At 43.2% G+C, this 24,426-nt stretch overlaps 1 protein-coding gene across 1 annotated transcript in view; it reads right to left on the bottom strand.

The window, feature by feature from the left end:
• The window catches only part of DNAH14 (dynein axonemal heavy chain 14), a 496,436-nt gene that overhangs the window by 10,476 nt on the left and 461,534 nt on the right, over positions 1 to 24,426 (bottom strand). The window contains 6 exon segments of the mRNA XM_030558364.1: positions 1,100 to 1,331; positions 3,540 to 3,699; positions 5,184 to 5,296; positions 11,593 to 11,789; positions 17,963 to 18,150; positions 20,438 to 20,637. Of these exon segments, the coding sequence (XP_030414224.1) occupies positions 1,100 to 1,331; positions 3,540 to 3,699; positions 5,184 to 5,296; positions 11,593 to 11,789; positions 17,963 to 18,150; positions 20,438 to 20,637 (1,090 nt within the window).

Here is a 24,426-nt window from a genome sequence, read left to right on the forward strand (position 1 = left end):
ACAGAGTCATGGCCTTATGACTGGTTGCCTTATGCAGATGCCAGTAGGTGGCAGAGGACACCTAATGCTGATGCTAAGTCCCCCTTTTTTGATCCAGCCATAAGTTTTTACATAATGAATTCGCTGAGTAGAAATAAAACATATTTTAACTTATGAGGATACCACAATGAATAAACCTCTTAAGATCCACACCTCATTTCTTTGTGAGAGTTTCAGTGCACATAAGGCTAGATACTCCATCTAAAACCACAGCTATCAACACAGAGCAGTTGCAAGTTCAGTTCATTTTTATAATGAGGCCTTTGGAAATAATGTATTAACAATTTTTTAAAACCAATAGGGGCACTTATTCCAACCCCTTAAACCTTCCTCCCACAGTCAATGTTTTCTCCAGTCATTTTAAATGTCAATTGGTGTGAGGGGCGCGGGTGCAGTAAGAAAAAGTGCTGGTGCCATAATACTACAGTTTAATAAACAAAATAGCCCTGACTTGTTGGCAGTTAATTCAGTTTTGGATGCCACCATGGGAGGGCATCATTTAATCAGTAAATGAAAAATGACAAAAGTTATATGGCTAAGCTGTGCAATACCATTTTGGAAGCATAAAAATATAAAGGACATGCAGAAAGAGACTCGGCATGAATAGCCAATATTGCTATATAATCCACAGCCTTATTTTTATGATCTATATAATGTGCGCAGCTTTTGGACTGCCTTCAAAAGAATCTTTGCTGAAAAATAACAGTGTGATCCAGGTAGATTTAAGGAAGTATCAACTGGCCAACCTTTTTCAAAATAATGTCTTCTGACTTAATCATTAATGAGGCAAGCAGCGTTGAAATTAGGTGGTCAGCCAAAAATCAAGATATAAATTCAATCAAAACTAAGTATTAACTGAATACAGATTGGGAAACAGCCCAAGTTTTGGTATGATTTTCTGCAAAAACAGAAGAGAAATAGCCCCAAAAAGGAAGAACCATTTGCCTGCCTCTAAGAAATGAAACTCCCCCAACCCCCAGTCCAAGCCGGAGAGGGCAGAAGATTTGAGAAGAAAAAATTACAAATCACTATTCATTACTGATGACTGCCTATTGTGTACCTTGTGGGGAAAAAAACCCTGAAAGCCAGAAGCGACTGGGATTTCCCTGAATGCTGTTGGTGGATATGTTGGCCCTATTGCCAGTTGGTGATGAAAATGAGATCCCAGATGTTTTGGCTTGTTTCTGAAGCAGCTTAATGCAGCTGTTATACCTGTTTTTTAAAAGAGGATAATAAATGCTTAAGCAGGTTTTTTTTAACACCCCGTCCCCCCTCAAAAAAACCCCCAAACTCTAGCTCACTTGGTTGAAAACAAAATCTTTCTTCATCATTACTCTTAAAGATCTATGAATTCCCTAGCAAATTTTCTAAACGTCTTTAGATAAAACACATAAAAATTAGCAAATTAATGTCTGAATGCAACCAGTAAGATCACAGCAAATCATATTATTAAATAAATGTGATTTAGGAGCATACAACTGTGATTTAAAATTGTCTTTGGTAAGCTCTTGTGACTGATTAAATATGATACAATGTATTTTATTCAAACAACACTATTCAATTAAGCTGTGTGAGAGAAAGCTAGTTACCTCAAAGTGACGCCAGAAACTTTAATCTTAAATATTATATAAGGTAGGAGCCAAAATTTGCACTCCTTATTTATATGAATAATTTAATTGGTAAGTAGCTGCTCATGTGACAAAGTCAAGAAGGATTTAATTACAGATGTCTAGTAACCTAAAGTGACAATGCAATGGCTATTATTTACATGAAATGAGATGGTGCTCTCAGTCCAGTACTGGACAAGTGTCTAGATCACAAAACCACGACCATCACTTGCTAATAGTCTGAGCAGTGGGACAATAGATTGCATAGACAGGGAGACTGAACTTTTGCTTCATTGCTAGAGGTGGACCTTGCAGACAAAACGGGGGGGGGGGGGAGAAACGTGCATTTTGGCTGCCTATACTATACCTGTTCTCTAACTAAACAGAGGACTTCATTCTCTGGAGCTGGCAATCCAGCACCTTTCAACATCAGTGAATATTTAAGAAAAAAAATCATGGTCAAACCAAGTATTGACTGGCAGTGATGTTAAAGAGAATTGTCCGTAAGGGTCATTCTTCAAGCAAAATGGATCATATGTCGTCTTCTTTTAAAAAAAATTATTATATCTAATGTTTAAAAATCTTTACATGTAAACAATGCTCAGGATTTTTGTGTTATTTAGTATGAAGACTCAAACTTCCACACACAGAGGACTGCACCCTCTATTCAAGAAAATTCTGTCTTCATATTTTCTATGCTATCTTAGATTTTTAACCTAATTACAAATCAAACTATAAAAATGTCTCTTAAAATTACTCAGAATAAGTACCAAGGACAGCGTTGCAGATGATGGCATGCCTGCCTTCTAAATATATTTCTAGGGTGAAATCCTGGCTTCTCTGAAGTCAATGAGAATTTTGTAATTGACTTCAATGGAGCCAGGATTTCTCCCTTGGTCTTCTGAGTTCTGAAGTAGACAGGTTTCTCTATTCAGAGTGTGGACTTAGGCACCTAAATAAGTTGAAGGGTCTGGCCAAACTCCTGTTGAAATCAGTGGGAGTTAGGCACCTAAATATCTTGAGGATTTGGGCCTTTGTCTTTTTACCACTACAAAGTTTTAAAAGTTAGTGAGAACTTGTATGTATATGAAATACATTGTTATGAACTCTCTTAGTGTAAAGTAGGTTTCACATTCAACATGCTTGACTTGGATAAGTGGATCTATTTTAATCAATGACTCCAAGGTTGATATTCAATAACTTTGGCAAGGCAACTGAATTAATTTTGCTTCTCTTTGACCAGGTTACTCATCTAGACAATTTGAATCTCTCCTTGTTTTTAATACACTTCCTCAAATTGCATGAGAGTCTGTGTGGTGCCTATTCTCCTTTACTTTTCAGTCTTTTCTGGGTCTTTCCCCTCAAAATGCTTTAATTTTGCCCATCTTAAAAAAAATCTACCTTTGATCCCATTTGATTCTTCAACTACCAACCTATGTCGCTTTCATCTATAAGTTCCTTGAACATGATGCTAACAATGGCTGTCTGTAGTTACTCTCCTCCAATCCATTCTAGAAGTTCACCAGTCTGGTTTCTGCCCTTTTTCTGCTCAACTGAAACTGCTCTCACCAAAATTTCTAATGACCTCTTCTTAGCAAAAGCTCAGACCCAATACTCTAATTGCAACCTCCTGTCAGCCATCTTCATCACAGGCAACCATACTCTTCTTGAAATCTTGTCCTTCTGTGACTCTGCCCGCTTCTGGTTCTCCTCCTACTTCTCTAATTGTGCTTTCAGCATGTTCTTCAGACAAGCTTCCTCATTTCCCCACCAGCTTTCTTGGGGGTTCTTCAGAGTGTGTCCTTGGTCCTCTTCTTTATGATATGGCCTTTTCTATCCATTCACATAGCTTAAACTCTCATCAAGGTTCTCATTATCTCATGTCTCAATTACCTGCAATATACTTTTTTCTGTCCTTGCAAATACAAACTTGTCCCGCTCATATCCATTCAGAATGTTGCTGCAATGTTTTCCTAGCCCATCACTAAGCGTGTCACCCCTTTCTTTGTATCTCTCTACTGGAGTAGTGGGCAACCTGCGGCCCAGATGCGGCCTGTGAGGGTAACCTGCTGGCAGGCCGTGAAACAATTTTACGTTGACCATCTGCATGCATAGCCGCTCATAGCTCCCAGTGGCCGTGATTCACCGTTCCCGGCTAATAGAAGCTTTGGGAAGCAGCACAGGCTGCAAGGACATGCTGGCTGCCATCTCCTGCAGCTTCCATTGGCTGGGAACAGCAAGCCACTTGGAGCTGCAGACAGTCAATGTAAACGAACTGTCTTGTGGCCCACCAGTGGATTACCCTGACAGGCTGCAGTTTCCCCACTACTGCTCTACTGGCTGCTTCCTCTCTATTGTATGAAACATAAGCTATTTGTCTTCACTTTCAAGGGCCTTCAGAACCTATCCCCACTGTACCTATCATCTCATTCAGTATTGACAGGTCAATGCCTGCCTGTGATAGGTCAATAATGTCAACCTCCATTGTCACCTTTGTGCTTTCTCTCATGCTGCCCCCCCGCTCCCCTGGGAAAAGCTCCCACAGATATTTGCAAAACTAATTATCTATCCTTCTAAACCCTGCTTAAAACTCTCCTTTGCCATGAGGTCTACAAAAAAATTGATAACAGCTGTGCTGAAACCACAGCCTATCATGCTGACCAATATTATCTTACATTTTCCTTGTACTCCCCCCTTTGGTTTATCTGTATCCATCTGTTGTCTCTTGTCTTAGACCAGGGGTGGCCAACCTGTGGCTCCAGAAGCTAATATGCGGCTCCTTGTATAGGCACTGACTCCAGGGCTGGAGCTACGGGCGCCAACTTTCCAATGTACCAGGGAGTTCTCACTGCTCAACCCTCTGGCCCCACTCCACCTCTTCCCGTGCCCTCCCGAGACTGCCATGCCCTCACTCTTACCCCTCGCCCCCAGTGCCTCCTAAATGCCATGAAACAGCTGATCAGGCAGTGGGAGGAGATGGTGCTGGGCAGCAGGCACTGGGAGTGGGGATGGGGGGAGCGGAGCTGATGGAGGGGGCCGATGACATTACTGTGGCTCTTTGGCAATGTACATTGGTAAATTCTGGCTCCTTCTCAGGCTCAGGTTGGCCATGCCTGTCTTAGACTGTATGTTCTTTGGGGTAGGGACTGTCTTTTTGTTGGCCCTGGCCCATGATTGGGGCTCCTAGGCACTGTGATAACACAAATAATAATAAATTAATAATACAGCATAACTACTCCTTGTGCCCTTCTGAATCCAGGCTGCTCTAGAGAGTGGAGGCCTATCTAAAGTATGTCAGCCTGGCTGAGCTGCCCTATGGCAGCAGCACTACCCAGAATCTTCATAGCACTACAGGCTGTGGCCCAACCCTGACACACTCATGTCCTCAGTCATGCCTCCTATGCTAGGGGGTCCTCAGGGGGAGAGCCTGTGGGAGTCCATCTCACCCAAGTATTTGGTTTAGAGTTCCAGCTGGAATTGTAATTTTATTATGGTTTTCCCCTTTACTTCTAGTTTATTTTTCATGTTTCACTTTACCTTAACTGTATACAGGTGATGACCTGGTTTGCCCAGGTTGCAAAGAAATTCACTCGTAGAATAAGGTCATCAATCCATGATCCCAAAGACTTATTTGACATATAGGAATATAGCTGTTGCAAATGACAGAAAAGCAAAATCTCATTAAATACCACTACACTATCAAATACAGCCAGTCTATAAACTGGAACTGTTATCAGTAGGTCTGTGGAAAGGAATCACTGCATGAGAGGTAGAAATGGACAAAATATAGATTAAAAGCCTTTGAAAGAACACTCAGAAACAACTCACAAACTTCTGCTAGTGCTCACTATGAAATGCCCTTTAATCTATAACGGATGTCGCTCTCTGGACTTTCCGAAGTGTCAAAGTGTTAAAATTCAGAACACACATGCTCAAAAAGAAAAAAAAAATGCATCAGCTTTTCCAAAACATACTTGTAATATGGGTTTCCTGAAAAACCAAAGTATCACATTAGATCTATCTGCCTAAGCATTTGTACTATCATTGTATCACCATGCTTTCTTTGTGCTCAACACACATATTTGAAAAGCTTAGTTGTGTTACTGAAGGTTCAAAAACCAGATCTACTTTGCTAAAAATTTCAAAATTTGGAATTCTTTTAATTTCACAAGATTTAAAAGTGGAACAATTCTTATTTATTTTTTTCAAAAATTTTTGCAAAATATTTTTGGAATTTCAATTCCGCATTCCCTTTTCCCTATTTTTCCCTTTATGCTAGTTAGTGCAATAAAAATGAATGCTATCAAGATTTTAAATTGGACTTTTCTTTTTCCATTCTGCCTTTTCAAAGCTGCAACTTTGGAAAACTTCTGAAGTGACAAAAGGGAAAATGAAACTGTAACTCTAGTAAATGTCACCTTTTTAACCTTTCTCCAACTGTTGCAAAGTTACAGTGGCAGAGATAGTGTGTTTAATTCTTTCAGCACTTTGTGCCTTTTCTAAAAACAGCCAGCCAACCACAAAACACAGCCCTGGTTTACACTATGAGATTAGGTCGAATTTAGCCATATTAGGTCGATAAGCAATGCATCTATACAACCAACCCCGTTCTGTTGACCTAAAATCGACTTCTGTACTCCTCCCCGGTGAGGGGAGTAGCACTAAAATCGACCTAGCTGGGTCAAATTTGGAGTAGTGCAGAGGCAATTTGACAATATTGGCCTTGAGGAACTATCCCAGAGTGCTCCAATGTGACCACTTTGGACAGCTTTCAACTCCGATGCACTAGCCAGGTACACAGGAAAAGCCCCAGGAAATTTTGAATTTCATTTCCTGTTTGGTCAACGTGGTGAGCTCAGCAGCACAGGTGACCATGCAGTCCTTCCAGAATCGCACATGAGCTCCAGCATGGACCAAACAGGAGACACTGGCTCTGACTGCTGTATGGGGAGAAGAATCTGTGCAGGCTGAATTCCGATCAAAAAGAAGAAATGCTAATATATATGCCAAAATCGCACAGGGCATGGTGGACAGAGGCTACAATAGGGACGGACAGCAGAGTTGTGTGAAAGTTAAGGAGCTCAGCCAAGCCTACCAAAAGACAAAGGAGGCAAACGGTCACGCAGGGTCAGAGCCCCACACATGCCGCTTCTATGATCAGCTGCATAGCAGTCTATGGGGGCACCCTACCATGACCCCACCACTGTCCGTGGACACCTGCTGGGGGGAGTCTCACGCAACAGGGAGGAGGATTTTGTGGATGAGGAAGAGAATGAGGATAATGCGCAGCAGGCAAGCGGTGAATCCGTTCTCCCCAGCAGCCAGGACTTTTTCGTCACCCTGGAGTGAATGCCTTCCCAAGGTAGGATCCCAGACCCTGAAGCTGGAGAATGCACCTCTGGTGAGTGCACATTTGTAATTACAGTACAGGGTTTAAAAGCAATAATGTTTGATTTGCCCTGAAGAATTGGGATGCATTCGCGGCCAGTATAGCTACTAGAAAAGTGTATTAATGTGTCTGGGGATGGAGTGGGAATCCTCCAGGGACATCTCCATGACGCTCTCCTGGAGGTACTCTGAAAGCCTTTGCAGAAGGTTTTTGGGGAGGGCTGCCTTATTTCGGCCTCCACAATAGGATACTTTATCACGCCAAGTCAGTAGTAAGTAGTCTGGAATTATTGTAGCACAAAGCATGGAAGCGAATGGTCCTAGGTTCTGGTCACATTCAAGCAACATTGGTCTATATCTTTCTGTGTTAGCCTCAGGAGAGTGCTATCATTTATGGTCACCTGGTTGAAATAGGGGAATTTTGGTAAGGGAACAGTAAAAGGACCCCGTTCATGCTGGGTTCTTTGTGCTTGGCTAAAAGGGATCATCCCTGAGAATAGCCACATGGTGGGGGTCGGGGGAGGTGTATGCTGCACATCCACCTGAAAACCGCAGCCCCTCCTTTTAAATGGCAAACTCAATTGGCATTGCTTGCTGTGAGAAAGGAGGGCACTGCAGTTTGAAACCATTTTTACATGTTATGAACGCAGAAGAAGCCAACCCCGCGTACCCTTTGGCTTACCATGGCTGCCTGGAAACCAAATTCTGTTGCCCAGCCATGTGTGATGTGTCATCATACCGGTAGGTGATCAATATAAAAGGCAAAATGCGACCTTGTACCTAAAGCACGTGCTGTCTGATGTGAATTGTGAAAGAGTCTCCCTTTTGTTCTCAGAAATGCATCATCTTAAATTGTATTCTCCTTTTTTTCCCCCCCGCAGGTGCAAATGTTTCTCTGCTCCCCCTATCATCTCATCCCTGAGGTTATCGCTGATTAGAAGGCAACAAAATCCCGTATTCGCGATGACGTTTTCCGAGCTCATGCAGCTGATAGGGCACAGCTGAATGCATGGAGGCATTCAGTGGCAGAGGGCAAGAAAGCATTAAGTGAGGGTGATGAGAAGAGGCAGGAGGCAATGCTGAGGCTAATGGGGGAGCAAATGGACACGAAGAGGCATCTGGTGGAATTGCAGGAAAGCCAACAAGAGCACAGACTGCCGCTGCATCCACTGTATAACCACCTGCCCTCCTCCCTAAGTTCCATAACCTCCTCACCCAGATGCCCAAGAAAGCGTGGGGGAGGAGGGGAGAAGAAAGGGGAGGTTCTGGGCACCCAGCCACTCCACTCCAGAGAATGGCCCAAGCAACAGAAGGCTGTCATTCAAACAGTTTTTATTTGTAGTCTGGCTACGATAAGCAATGTTGCCTTGTCCTTCCCGCCTCTCCTCCTCCCCCTCCCCAGCTGGGCTACCTTGTCAGTTATCTCCCTTTTTTTTAAATAAATAAAGAAAGAATGCATGGTTTCAAAACAATAGTGACTTTATTTCCTTTGCCATCTCCGATTGAAGGGGGAAGTTTGGTTGGCTTACAGGGAATTAAAATCAAAGGGGGTGGATTTGCATCAAGGAGAAACACGCACAACTGTCACACCGTAGCCTGGCTAGTCATGAAACTGGTTTTCAAAGCCTCTCTGATGCGCAGTGCACCTAGCTGTGTTTTTCTTAGCCCTGGTGTCTGGTGGCTCAAAATCAGTCACCAGGCAATTTGCCTCAACCTCTCACCCATCTCCCCTTTACTCTCACAGATATTATGGAGCACACAGCAAGCAGCAATAACAATGGGAATATTGGTTGTGCTGAGGTCTAACCTAGTCAGCAAACAGCGCCAGTGAGCTTTTAAACATCCAAAGGCACATTCTACCACCATTCTGCACTTGCTTAGCCTATAGTTGAACTGCTCCTTACAACTGTCCAGGCTGCCTGTGTATGACTTCATGAGCCATGGGAGCAAGGGGTAGGCTGGGTCCCCAAGAATAACTATTGGCAGTTCAACATCCCCAATGGTAATTTTCTGGTCTGTGAAGTAAGTCCCTTCTTGCAGCTGCTTGAACAGAAAACGTCATGCACTTTTCCCAGCCATCCCACATTGATGCTGGTGAAACGTCCCTCGTGATCCACCAGTGCTTGCAGCACCATTGAGAAGTACTCCTTGCGGTTTACATACTGGTTGGCAAGTGGTCTGGTGCTAAGATAGGGATATGCGTTCCATCTATCGCCCCACCACAGTTAGGGAACTCCATTGCAACAAAGCCATCCGTTATGACCTGCCCATTTCCCAGAGTCACTACCCTTGCTAGCAGAAGGTCAATGACTGCACTGGCTACTTGGATCATAACAGTCCCCACAGTAGATTTGCCCACTCCAAATTGATTCCCGACTGACTAGTAGCAGTCAGGTGTTGCAAGCTTTCACAGGGTTATCACCACTCACTTCTCAACTGTCAGGGCACCTCTCATTTTGGTATTCCTGCACTTCAGAGTAGGGGGAAAACAACTCAAAAAGTTCCAGGAAAGTGGCCTTACACATGCGAAAGTTTCACAGCCACTGGGAATCAACCCATACCTGCAACACTATGCAGTCCCACCAGTCTGTGCTTGTTTGGTGTGCCCAGAATTGGCATTCTGCTGTATCAATCTGTCCCACTGCTGCCATGATGTCCCAATTGCCACATCCCATGCTTTCAGGAACATCTGTGTCTATGTCCTCCTCACAATTGTTCTCGTGCTGGTGTCTCCCAGGTTCTGCACATACTGCAGGATAACATGTAAAGTGTTTACAATACTCACAACAGTAGCGGTGAGCTGAGTGGGTGTAACGATGCAGTTCTGGCGGGACCAAACTGAGAGTGCCAATTCAGGACAAATTGCTTAAACAGGGCATTTACGGCCCAAGGCTGGGTTTTTTCCACCTCTAAGGCAAATCAAACCAGCCAGACAAAGAGGATTTTGGTCTCACCCACTAGCTAACCACAAGTCACACAAGCAATTCCCTTAGACACTCCAGCTTTCCAGTATCACCACCAGTGCCACTCGTCATGTGGATGAATGATTATGAAAACCAACACCCCAATAAAAGAAAAAGCTTCTCTCAATCCTAAAGAATCAAGCCCCAGACCCAGGTCAATATACAAATCAGATCTTACCCACAAATCACACTGGTGCCAATCCTTTAGAATGAGAGCTTTAGATGAGAGAGAGAATTGGTTAAATGGAATCAATTACATACACTAATGGCAAAGTTCTTAGTTCAATCTTGTAGCAGTGATGTGGTAAACTGCAGGTTCAAATCAAGTCTCCGGAGTACAGCCACAACTGGGATGGGTCATTCAGTCCTTTGTTCAGAGATTCAGTTTCTAGCAAAGTTCCTCCAGAGGTAAGAAGCAGGATGGAAGACAAGATGGAGATGAGGCATCAGCCTTTTCAGGTGTAAGAACACCTCTTTGTTCTTACAGTGGAAAATTACAGCAAAATGGAGTCTGGAGTCACATAGGCAAGTTCCTGCTTACTTTGCTGAGTTACAAGGCGTATCTGCCTTCTCTCAATGGGTCAGTTGTATAGCTGATGGTCGTTAATGGGCCATCAAACAGGCTCGGCAGAGCTAACACCAACTTGTCTGGGATGTCACCCAGAAGCATAGCATAAGTTTGAAGTACAGACAGTATAGAGCCAATATTCATAACTTCAACTACAAAAACAATACATGCATACAGACAGCATAATCGTAACCAGCAACCTGGTCTTCGACACCTTATGACCTCTTTTACATAAGATTTGGTGCCACTACAGGACTTTGGTTGCAAGCATGTTCTATATGGTCCCAGATTATATCAGTAACATCACAGCGGGCTTCATGCTTGCTGTGCTATGGCACCTGCATGGGTAACCCAGGAAAAAAGGCGCGAAAATATTGTCTGCCATTGCTTTCACTGAGGGAAGAAAGGAGGAGAGACTGATGACATGTACCCAAAACCACCCATGACAATGTTTTTGTCCCATCACGTATTGGGAGCTTAACCCAGAATTCCAATGGGCAGCGGAGACTGCAGGAACTGTGGGATAGCTACTCACAGTGCACCGCTCCATGAGTCGATGCGAGCAGTGGTATTGAAGATGCACTCCACCGACTTAATGTGCTTAGTGGAGACATACACACTCAACTGTATAAAATTGCTTTCTAAAGATCGACTTTTATAAAAATCGACCTAATTTCATAGTGTAGACATATCCAAAGACAACAACACTCTTCTTCCCCCCAACAAACAATAAACATCCAAAAATACAATAAAAAGACTTCTTAGCCCTGAGTCATTTTATTACAATCAGTGGTAGAAAGGAAAAAGGAAAAAAAGTGAATATTTTTCAGACAATTTTTTGGTTTGAAAAAAGGGCCACAATTTTAGAACAAAAATTCCCTCCTTCCTTCTAGGGAGCTTCCGGAATTGAATCATCCTCTAGTAAAAGCCTGTTTGGAAGAGTCCCTCAGTGCTTAAGATTGATCAGTTGATTGATCGATCTATCTATACCTGCACATGTAAACTACGAGGCTTTATTTAATCTTACCTGCCAGAACTCAGGCACCTTGGACTTCAAAACTGAGTTATAAAGTTCTTCTAACCCTGTGGTGAAGATAATCTCTCCTTTCATAGCTTGTTGAAGTGAATGCAATGATATGGTTATTACAGACAATAAATTATTAAATCGGTCAATCTCCTGGCGAAGAACAGTTAACAAAGCTGAATTGATAAAAGGATCATGTCCTGGTAAAGGAAAAAGGAGTAATATCAGATGGATCTTTCCTCCCACAGAGAAGTGAGGAGGAGCTGGCTCATTATCATGACATTCAAGTTTTGCAAATATTGCCTTAGTTTCTCTCCTATGCTGAGTTAGGGACAAGCCACTTTGCACCATATGAAGTAGTGGGAGAGAACTTTATCATTAACTTTATCAAAAGTCTTCTATTAGCCAACTGCAGGTTTGAAGTAAGATGCATAAATGACACTCAGCATGTCTAAGACATTTTTTGTCTCAATGCTTTGTGATCCTCACTTAAATGAGGCAGAGAAATGGAAGATCAAGTTTTATTATAATTCAAGGTAATTTACTTCTCTTTTTCAGCAAAGAAGGAAAATATCCTTTCCCTTTGTATTCACTTTTGTGAATGTGGCTTCCATAGTATCTGCAATACTGTCTGAGACCAGCAGGCTCAACAAGTGAATGTCAAATGTGCAAATTTCCAATTTTATAGAAGTTCTCAAATCTAGCAGCATGATCCTTTCAGATTTTGAATTTCTCTTAACTATTAATAGTCAAATCCTGAAATCTTTGCTCAACACTTAATCTTTACTTGGACTACAACTGAAATTACAGGGAAGTTTGCCCAATGAAGGCATAAATATTGACTTCAGGTTTTAGGCCTTTTAAAAAATTATTATTCTCATTTTAAAAAATATGGATAGAGTCCAATAGCAATAGATTTAGAATTTATTTACTGTTACATTTTCTATTTTGTTACACTCTTTCAGCCAAATCATTGCACCAGATCAATGAGGTGAAGCTCAGATAAACCTGAAATTCTTTGGGGCTGAAACACAAATCTGGACCCAGGGGATTCTCAAATATGCCAACAAGTATTTTACACTACTACTGCATTTTTTGGGGGGGATTTCACATGCATGCACACATGAAACTAGAGCTAGGTATGAGTCAGCCTTTGGTTGAAGCACTAACCAAATGGTTGAGCAATACAGATTAGAAAATTCCTCCCCAGATTAACATTAAAGACAGGGAAGAATTCTCAGTGTTTTTAGCACTCTATTGCACATCAAAGGCTAGAAAAAACTGACAGAGTCATAGTTAGATGTCTCCCTTATATTATACATTAGCCCAAAGTAAGATAATATCCTAAAATTTGTTCAAGAGCATAACTGGCTATAGTGAGTTGCTGATCCACATAACATAGGCTTCTTCAACTAATGTCTTTGTAGGACTTTTTAGTTACAAGAAAGTTGATTTAACATTTCATCAGAGCTTGGGAAGAATGGTTACTTACCCTGCACTAACTGTGGTTTTGCAAGATGTGCTGTCCACACGTTCCCAATATGTGCAGAAACTGAGGGTAGTGTGGGAGATCTAAACCTCTCCCTATATGGGCTCAGGGGTACTGTCTCCTGTATGCCCCCCATTGGTTCCAGTAAGGCCACTGAGTGGGGAATGGCATAAGCGGTCACATCCATGTGGGGGGAGCATACCAGGTCTGGGTGTCAGCCCTGTGATGGATTTTAGACTGTATAGGTGGACCCAGCACTGTAGTAGATTGAGTAGCAAAGGAGTGCTGAGATGAGAAGACACCTTCTTCTTCAGTATATTCTTCCTCACTGGAGAATGGAGAGGCCAGAGGTGAAGTAAGCTGACGCAGTGCCATGTGTGTCATGGAAACACTGGTGCCAAAATGATGTGATTCAGGTGTCAATGAGACATGCAGGTCTGCCTGATGTAAGAAGAAGTGTGGTGCCGATGGTTTCAGTACCAAGGTGGTCAGTGCCAACAGTGCTGTTGTAGTCGCGTTTGTCAGTGCTGGCCTCTGTGCGCTCTGCGTTGTCGGGACAGGAGGTGGCACCAGAACTTGGGTGGAGCGTATTGGTGCCACATCTTGTGGCAGCTCTGTTGGTGCCATAGAGGAGGAGGTAGGTTTCTGTTTGCCCCTTGACTCTGAGCCTGCCCACTTAGGGTCACTGGCTTTCACGGTAGGCATAACACCAGATAAGCCCAGTGCCTCATAAGTACTCAGTTGGACTGGGGATTGCATCTTTTTTGGCGGCTGTTTCAGAGAAGTCAAAGCCCTTTTCCTCACTGCCTTTTTGGAGGAGTGAGCCTTCCACTGTGAACTGGGTGAAGTTGCTGGGGAACACTGTCCAGGCGGGGAGTTTGTGGACCTGGATCAGATGCTGGGCACAGAGACTTCTCCATTAACAGAAGTTTGAGACATAGGTCTCTATCCTTTCTGGTGCGAGGTTTCAGGTTAATGCAGTGAGGGCAATTTTGAGGAACGTGTGCCTCCCCTAGGCACCAGACACACCGAGAGTGTCTGTCTGAGACCGGGTCACCTCTCAGCACGAAAGGCAGCACTTGAAACCCAGTGAACCGGGCGTGGCTCGAGTTATCATGGTTCAACACTAATGGTGAACTCTAGTAAGCTAAGAGGTATTCAAACTCAGAGTAAAAAGAGAAAAAAAAATAAACAGGGAGAAAGAGATAAGTAAACCTAACTAGAGTGCTAAAGACTACTCTAAAATCTAAGGTTTCAGAGTAGCAGCCGTGTTAGTCTGTATCTGCCAAAAGTACCGGAGTACTTGTGGCACCTTAGAGACTAACAAATTTATTGGAGCATAAGCTTTCATGGGCTACAGTCCGCTTCATCGGATGCATGTAGTGGAAGATACAGTAGGAGGATATATATATACACAGAGAACATGAAACAATGGGTGTTACCATACACATTATAAAGAGAGTGATCGTTTAAGGTGAGCTATTATCAGCAGGAGAGAAAAAGAACTGTTTGTAGTGGTAATGAAAATGGCCCATTTCCAGCAATTGACAAGGAGACGTAAGGAACTGTGCGGGGGGTGGGAGTGCGGGGGAGGGAATAAACATGGGGAAATAGTTTTACTTTGTGTAATGCCCCATCCACTCCCAGTCTTTATTCAAGCCTAATTTGATGGTGTCCAATTTGCAAATTAATTCCAATTCAGCAGTCTCTCGTTGGAGTCTGTTTTTGAAGTTTTTTTGTTGTAATATTGCGACTTTTAGGTCTGTAATTGAATGGCCAGGGAGATTGAAGTGTTCTCCAACTGGTCTGATCCCAATGAGGGTTACCAAAAGAAACTACAGCAACTACTCAAGAAACTCCCTGAAAAAGCACAAGAGCAAATCTGCACAGACACATCCCTAGAACTCTGAGCAAGAGTATTCTATCTGCTTCCCAAGATCCATAAACCTGGACATCCTGGATGCCCCATCATCTCAGGCATAGGCACCCTGACAGCAGATTGTTTGGCTATGTAGACTCCCTCCTCAGGCCTTACACTACTAGCACTCCTAGCTATCTTCGAGACACCACTGACTTCTTGAGGAAACTACAGTCCATTAGTGATCTCCCTGAAAACACCATCCTAGCCACTATGGATCTAGAAGCCCTCTACACCAACATTCCACACAAAAATGGACTTCAAGCTGTCAGGAACAGTATCCCTGATAATGTCACGGCAAACCTGGTGGCTGAACTTTGTAACTTTGTCCTCACTCATAAGTATTTCACATTTGGGGACAATGTGTACCTTCAAATTAGCAGCACTGCTATAGGTACCCACATGGCCCCACAGTATGCCAACATTTTTATGGCTGACTTAGAACAATGCTTCCTCAGCTCTCGTCCCTTAACACGCCAACTTTACTTGCACTACATTGATGTCATCTTCATCATCTGGACCTATGGAAAAGAAGCCCTTGAGGAATTCCATCATGATTTCAAGAATTTCCACCCCACCATCAACCTCAGCCTGGACCAGTCCACACAAGAGATCCACTTCCTGGACATTACAGTACTAATAAATGATGGTCACATAAACACCACCCTATACTGGAAACCTACTGACCGCTATACTTACCTACATGCCTCCAGCTTTCATCCAGACAACACCACTCAATCCATTGTCTACAGCCAAGCTCTACGATACAATCGCATTTGCTCCAACCCCTCAGACAGAGACAAACAAATACAAGATATCTATCTAGCATTCTTACAACTACAATACCCACCTGATGAAGTGAAGAAACAGATTGACAGAACCAGAAGAGTACCCAGAAGTCACCGACTATAGGACAGGCCCAACAAAGAAAGTAACAGAATGCCACTAGCCGTCACTTTCAGCCCCCAACTAAAACCTCTCCAGCGCATCATCAAGGATCTACAACCTATCCTGAAGGACGATCCATCACTCTCACAGATCTTGGGAGACAGGCCAGTCCTTCCTTACAGACAACCCCCAAACCTGAAGCAAATACTCACCAGCAACCACACACAACAAAAACACTATCCCAGGAACCTATCCTTGCAACAAAGCCCGTTGCCAACTCTGTCCACATATCTGTTCAGGGGACACCATCATAGGACCTAATCACATCAGCCATGCCATCAGGGGATCATTCACCTGCATATCTACCAATGTGATATATGCCATCATGTGCCAGCAATGCCCCTCTGTGATATACATTGGCCAAACCGGACAGTCTCTACGTAAAAGAATAAATGGACACAAATCAGACGTCAAGAATTATAACATTTAAAAACCAGTCAGAGAACACTTCAATCTCTCTGGCCATTCGATTACAGACCTAAAAGTCACAATATTACAACAAAAAAACTTCAAAAACAGACTCCAGTGAGAGACTGCTGAATTGGAATTAATTTGCAAATTGGACACCATCAGATTAGGCTTGAATAAAGACTTGGAGTGGATGGGGCATTACACAAAGTAAAACTATTTCCCCATGTTTATTCCCTCTCTCCACCCCCCCGCCCCGCACAGTTCCTTACATCTCCTTGTCCATTTTCATTACCACTACAAACAGTTCTTTTTCTCTCCTGCTGATAATAGCTCACCTTAACTGATCACTCTCCTTATAATGTGTATGGTAACACCAATTGTTTCATGTTCTCTGTGTGTATATATATATATCTTCCTACTGTATTTTCCACTACATGCATCCGATGCTTATGAAAGCTTATGCTCCAATACATTTGTTAGTCTCTAAGGTGCCACAAATACTCCTGTTCTTTTTTCTAAAGTCTAAGTATAGCTATCAGTTTTAACACTGCTAGGAGCTCCATTTCAGGCCAAGGACAGCTGAGAAGGAACTGAGTGGGGTCTGGTCACATGGTGCTAGATAGGCACCAACAATGGCGCAAGACAGGGAGAGTGCATGCGTGACCCAGATGAGCACTGTTGCTGAAATTCTCCCATCAAAGGCACAGGGATGCACCAGCATCTGAAATGGAGCACCACAGGGACACTCCTTGAAGAAGAACCCCTGAATTTGTCCTGAGAACCTGTGAAAGGTGGACTGAATGCTTCATCAGGGAACAAGGGGATATCTAGGAGGACAACAAAATGGAGGTTCTTTAAGAATACCTGCCCTCTTTCTATGTCCTTTAATGGAGTCATTTCTGGAGGTTCTGTTGGATTCCTGTGGCGCCATCCAGGTTGGAGAGTTGGGGCAGGAAGGAGAGAAATCTCTGTTGTGATCTGGAGAGGACAACGAAAATAGCAAACCTCCTCCAGGGGTGGAGCAATCCTCTCTGGGATATCAGGGCTACACAAATGTACCAGGTTGGATGCAGGCAGAGACACAGGCTGCTTGAAGATGACATCTCTTAAGTACTCCAATAGAGGAGACTCCGGTACCAAATCTACAGGTAGACTGGCCAGTACCATGAAAGCTTCAATGCCAGAATCTACAGCACCAAAACATCTAGTGCTGAAAAAGTCTATTGGTAATGAGAAGGTTGTGAGTGGTACCAGAGATGAGGTGCCAAAAGTTGCAGTGCTGAAGATGCTGTTGGAACATATGGCACCTGAACTGTACCACGGATAGCATGGTCCTTCGGAGTGTTTGGTATCACTTTGTTCTTCTGTGCCAGGGCACCAGAATGGGACTCTGAATTGCAACTTTTGGTAGATGAGATTCAAGGAGACGTTTTAAGTTTCTTACTTGGGGTTGGTGAGGGCTCCATAGGTGGGGGGCATGTTGTGAATGAGGAGAGAAACTGTGACAGAATGTTAAAAACAGAGAAGGAATATTTTAAAATAAAAGATTAATTTGTGAAAATAGAAGTTCCTTTCTAATTAAACATTATGTAAACCATTGTTCTGACCTTTAGCAGCTTTTGCAAGAGCAGCCCAAATGGGGCCTGACAGTAAGCTTCCCAGTGTGATTTTCATTTTGGAGGAATGTTCAGTTCCAGGTGTCAATTCTGTATCTTGTTCCTCTACAGTGAGTGGCAGCTGGCTTAGAATGTCAGAAGCTATTTCCAGTACTAATTCATCTTGGCTCTTTCCACCACTGGAAGGGGCAAAAAAAAAAAAAAAAAGTTATAATTCTGGAATTGTGAGAGCTGGAGGGGTCCAAAAGGAGATGATCTAATCTCCCCACTTCCACTTATGGTTTATGGTTATATTCTAACATTTCTAGACCATCTCTAGCAGGTTTCTATAGTTAGATGAGTGGATATGGATGAAGAGTTAGGTTGTGGGGGATATTCCAAAAGAATGGTCCTTTCAACATGACACTGAGGAAGAGTCAATGATCTATGCAGTAAGGCAGATTCCTGACAAAGCAGTACAAGTATCTAGGAATTACAGAAAAATAGCCATTTCACTAAGCAAGTTAGTTACATGGACATTTGATCATTTTCCTAGTGGTTGTTTTATAGGAGCTAGAATATATTTGACTTGCACAATACACAAAGAACAGAATATTGTACTCATATATCAGAAACAGACCAGCCGAGGGTTGAATTTAGGTTATAATGATGCCTGTAAATCTAATATGTGGCCAGGAAGATATTCATTTTCTTTTCTAGGCAAGGTCTTTTACTATGCAGCAGATTAGATTTAAATAATGTGACAATGCCTCTGGAATTATGCAGTAATACTCAAACCCGCAGAAAACACAGCAGTTGGAAGGGAGGAGACTTCACCAAATAAAACACTGAAGGAAGAATTAGAGAACCAGAAAAGGAGAGAATCATGACAGCCAAGGGAGGAAAAGACTTCAGGAAGAATAGCATAGTTGACTATGTTAAAGGCAGCCAAGAACTTAAGGAGGATGAGAATATTTAAATGTACAGGCCCTAGGGTTTGGCCACGAATAGGTCATTAGAGAAGTTGGTGAGTGCAGTTTCAGTGAAGTATTCAGGTCAGAATTCAGACTGCAGAGGGTCTAGGGATGGAACTGGAGGAGACAAAATCCATATAGCAGTTGAAGATGAGGCATTCAATGAGTTTTGAGATGAAGGAGAGAAGGAAGAATAATCAATAGTCGCACAGGCAACATGAGATCAAGGATGGATTTTTAAGACTGAGGAGACTAAAGTCTGTTTATATTGTGAGGGGCTTATGTCGGTGTAGTTAGGGCAATGAAGTGTCTGTGTAGATACTGCATTACCTACATCGGCAGTTGGCTGCCTGGTCAATTTCACGGCTCCACTGGAACTGTGAATTTGACAAGAAAGCCCAGCTTTCTAACTGGGCTGCTACCAGGTTTCCACTCCAAGCCAGGCTGCCACCCAGACTCCTGGCTTGGGCTGCCACCCGAGCTCCTGTCTGGGAGCCCTGCTGCCCCCCCCCAGCTCGGTCCGGGCTCCTTGCTGGCAGGCTGGTTGCACCAAGACTCCTTGCTGGGATCCCAGCTGCCGCCCATGGCTCTTGGCTCCCCACTAGGAACACGGCAGCCAACCGGACTCCAGGCCTGGATCTTCCTGTCGGGAATCTGGCTGTCCCCTAGGCTCTCAGTTCCCCTCTGGAAGCATGACATCTGACCAGACTTCAGGTGCAGATCTCCCTGCCAGAAGTGAGAAGCCCCGGGGGGCAGCTGGGCTCCCGGTGGTTAGCTATGTGGAGCTGAGAGCCCTGACTCTCAGACCCCCACACTGCCCCTCTTCAGTCAGTGAAAGCACTCCTGGTGAGAATGCGCACCACTGACAGAAGGAGGGCAGTGCGGACATCAGCTACTGCAGTAATTAGTGAGGTGGCTGAAAGTCAGCCTAACATAGGTTGATTTAAGATTGTAGTGTAGACATGCCCTAAGCACTAGTATACACTAGAAAATTAGGTTGGCATAACTATGTCCCTTAGGGTGTGAAAAATCCATACCCCTGAGCGAGGCGGTTAAATCAACCTAACTCCCAGTTTAGACAGTGCTAGGTTGACAGGAGAATTCTCCCACTGACCTAGCAGCCACCTCTCAGGGAGCTGGATTATCTACACTTACAGGAGAAGCCCTCCCTTTGACATAGGTAGTGTCTTCACTGACGCACTACAGTGGCTGCAGTGGTGGCACAGATGTGCTAGTGCAGTGTTTTAAGTGTAGACAAGTCCTGAGTACCTCTCCCACACCTGAAGAAGCGTTCTGTGGAGCTCGAAAGCTTGTCTCTCTCACCAACAGAAGTTGGTCCTATAAAAAAATATGATCTCACTCCCTTGTTTTACTCATTCAGTAAATCAGAGTTAAGTATATGCAAATAAACTTTAAAATTGTGGGCAAGCATAAGAAATAACTTCCTAACTCTCTTAGGTAATAGATTCTACTTTGTTCAGTCACAAAAACAGTTTCTTTTTAAAGCACTGACCTGATGATCAGGGTGTCCATGCTGATTCCTGGCTGCATACTGACAATGGTATCAATAAAGGTTTGTGCCTGAGATTCCAGGAATGCTCTTTCAGCACAGGCATGCATTCCAAATAGCTCTGGTGAATCAGTGTCTGGCAGAGACTCTAAATAGGCTCTACAGTCTTGTAAGCTATCTGTGGCAGACACAGGTCGATATACCTGCAAAACAAATGACAAACATTTTATTTCCCTACTTAATGAAAGGCTGGTTAGTGCAAAAAAGGTTACACCCAAGTAACTTTTCTTCAAGGTTGCTTATATGGTCCCACCTGGGACTGCTTTTCTAAAAGATTCCTGAAAGTCAGTGGTGCGTGATATTCCTTACAGGCGGGAATAGACACAAAGCCAATTTGAAGAAGAATGTAATTATATTGCAAATACCCTTCTGCTTGAGCAGTTATCTGATTAACACATGCATTTATACATATGTTGGTGGTGGTGGGATTCTTCTGTGAGTGCAAATCATTCCGTACTGCTTATATAAAAATAGCATATATCCCTTCCCCCATTCTTCTCTCTATATGTATATGCATGCATGCACGCATACATGTACACAAACACACACTATGGAATAAACAGCATAATTTATTCGTAAGGTTTATATATGGGCCAAAATATCATCTATTACTATAAAATAAATCAATTCACCTTCCTTTAAAATAAGAAAAAGGACAAGACATGGAGAGAATTCAGTATTCTCCTCCTCCCACAAGCACTGTAAACTTATGTCAACTTACAGGTATTTTTGCTTTTTATATATTTGTTAATTATTTTTAAAATTCAGTAAGAAAACTATTTTAAATTAATGCTGTCGCTGTGTTGTTCAGATAGTTTTAAGCTAGTAATTCAATTGTAATTCACTGTGTTGTTCAGATAATTCTGCTAGTAATTCAATTGTTCAGAATTAACTTTCCTGATTTTTCCTAGCACTTCTGAGTAGCAGAGGTAGCAATATAAGAGATCCTTCTGGGGGCTACCCTTACTTGTGCAGAGAAGTTTTATTTACTAGTACCATAATCTTCAAGAGTTGTCTCTGTGCATTCACACTTATGGGTTCTAGCCCCTCTAGTGTTGAGCTGGGGAACTATGTAAAAAGCCATGTTTGCTGGGGGTTGCATATGTGCTTTTTCATAACAGAATATTCCCCCGCCTGACCACCTCAGATCTTTCTCCTAGCCTACAGAGTCCAGCAATACAAAGCACTCTGAGGCAGAGAGGAAGGCAGGTGGGAAGTGTGAATGAACTCAGGCAACATTTGGAGAACAACAGTTACAAGTAACCAACCCTTCTTTCTCCTTTGAGGGCTTCTGTGCATTCCACGTTACAGGAGATTAGCAAGAAATGCTCCCATCAGAGGATGGAAGGTGAGGAATTCTAGGCAAAAATGAACTGTAGTACCAGCTTACCAAACCAAGCAACAGGACACAATGCCAAATCCAACAAATAGTGCTAAGTAAAAGTTTGAACCGAACTCCATGTTGCTGCTTTGCAAATCTCTGCACAGGATCCTATCTCAGACAAGCTATAGAGGGAGTAGTAAAAGTCCTGGCGTGCACTGTAGCAGTGTCCACATGGCGAGTTAGTGTGCAGCAAGCTGACTTGCCAGGCACTAAATCACTGTGTAGTCATGCTCAGAATGCGTCTTTAAACCAAGAGATACTGGTCACATCCTTTGGTACTACAATGAATGAAAGTCTATATGTGGTGTTTTCATATTTGATGCTAGAATGCACTTCTCCTCCACTAGTATGTTTATTCCAGAATAATCAGTTACTTTTATTTTTGTTTTGGTCTTATTTTCAGTCTCTCATAATCTTGTTCAGACAGAATATTAACCTGCTCTTCTGCGTCCAGGTTGAGTAGAATAATGGTTTCATTTACTGCCTGTCATAACTCTAGTCCCAGATTTGGACCTTAGCGTCCAAAATATGGGGGTTAGCATGAAAACCTCCAAGCTTAGTTACCAGCTTGGACCTGGTACTTGCTGCCACCACCCAAAAAATTAGAGTGTTTTGGGGCACTCTGGTCCCCCTGAAAAACCTTCCCTGGGGACCCCAAGACCCAAATCCCTTGAGTCTCACAACAAAGGGAAATAATCCTTTTTCCCTTCCCCCCTTCCAGGTGCTCCTGGAGAGATACACAGGCACAAGCTCTGTGAATCCAAACAGAGTGACTCCCCCTCTCCGTTTCCAGTCCTGGAAACAAAAGCACTTTCCTCTTCACCCAGAGGGAATGCAAAATCAGGCTAGCAAATCCAATACACACAGATCTCCCCCTGATTTCTTCCTCCCACCAATTCCCTGGTGAGTACAGACTCAATTTCCCTGAAATTTCCCAGAAAAGAAAACTCCAACAGGTCTCAAAAAAAAAGCTTTATATAAAAAGAAAGAAAATACATACAAAGGGTCTCTCTGTATTAAGGTGACAAAATACAGGGTCAATTGCTTAGAAGAAATATGAATAAACAGCCTTATTCAAAAAGAATACAAATCAAAGCACTCCAGCACTTATATTCATGCAAATACCAAAGAAAAGAAACCATATAACTTACTATCTGATCTCTTTGTCCTTACACTTAGAAACAGAAGATTAGAAAGCAGAGACTATTTCTCCAAAGCTCAGAGAAAGCAGGCAGACAGACAAAGACCTCAGACACAAAATTCCCTCCACCCAGAGTTGAAAAAATCCGGTTTCCTGATTGGTCCTCTGGTCAGGTGCTTCAGGTGAAAGAGACATTAACCCTTAGCTATCTGTTTATGACATGCCCCCCAAATTGCAGACAGTGGGGAAGCTCACTGGCGGCGATTTCCTTCTAGAACTTGAAAATAAACAGATTACTACAAAACATGCACCTTTACATATACTACTAAGTATATAACTAACAGACTTCTACATTTTAAGAATACTTTTTAACTACTGAATTCTGGGAAACTCTCACGGGAGAGAGCATCAGCAACTTTGTTAGAAGCTCCTGTGATGTGTTGAATTTCAAAATCAAAATCTTGGAGAGCTAAACTCCAGCGAAGAAGTTTCTTGTTGTTCCCCTTGGCAGTATGAAGCCACTTTAGTGCAGCATGGTCATTTTGTAGTTGGAACCGCCGTCCCCAAACATATGGGCGTAGCTTTTCCAGCGCGTACACAATGGCATAGCATTCCTTTTCACTGACTGACCAGTGACTTTCGCTCTCAGACAGTTTCTTGCTGAGAAACACGACAGGATGGAAGTTGTGATCTGTTGCTTCCTGCATGAGCACTGCTCCTATACCACGCTCAGATGCATCTGTGGTTACTAGGAATGGCTTGTCAAAGTCCGGGGCCCTGAGCACAGGGTCAGACATGAGCATCGCCTTAAGCTGGGTAAAGGCCTTTTGACACTCATCAGTCCACTTAACGGCATTTGGCTGGGTCTTTTTGGTCAGGTCGGTCAATGGGGCAGCGATTTGGCTGTAGTGTGGTACAAATCGCCTGTAGTATCCGGCCAAGCCTAAGAAGGATTGGACCTGTTTCTTTGACCTTGGGACAGGCCACTTTTGGATAGCATCCACCTTGGCCTGTAGGGGGTTTATGGTTCCTCGACCCACCTGGTGCCCCAGGTAAGTCACTCTGTTTTGGCCTATTTGACACTTTTTGGCCTTAACAGTTAGTCCGGCCTGCCTGATGTGCTCAAAGACCTTTTCCAGGTGTAGTAGGTGTTCGGGCCAGGAGTCTGAAAAAATGGCCACATCATCGAGGTAGGCAACTGCAAATTCTCCCAGTCCATCAAGTAGACCATCTACCAGCCTCTGGAAGGTGGCGGGTGCATTTCGAAGGCCGAAAGGAAGGACATTGAATTCATACACCCCCACATGGGTGACGAATGCTGACCTCTCCTTGGCAGGTTCATCTAGCGGTACTTGCCAGTACCCCTTGGTTAAGTCTATGGTAGAGATGAACTGGGCACGTCCCAAC

Source organism: Gopherus evgoodei, chromosome 3 (assembly GCF_007399415.2).
Source record: "Gopherus evgoodei ecotype Sinaloan lineage chromosome 3, rGopEvg1_v1.p, whole genome shotgun sequence".
Classification (NCBI taxonomy): Eukaryota; Metazoa; Chordata; order Testudines; family Testudinidae; genus Gopherus; species Gopherus evgoodei.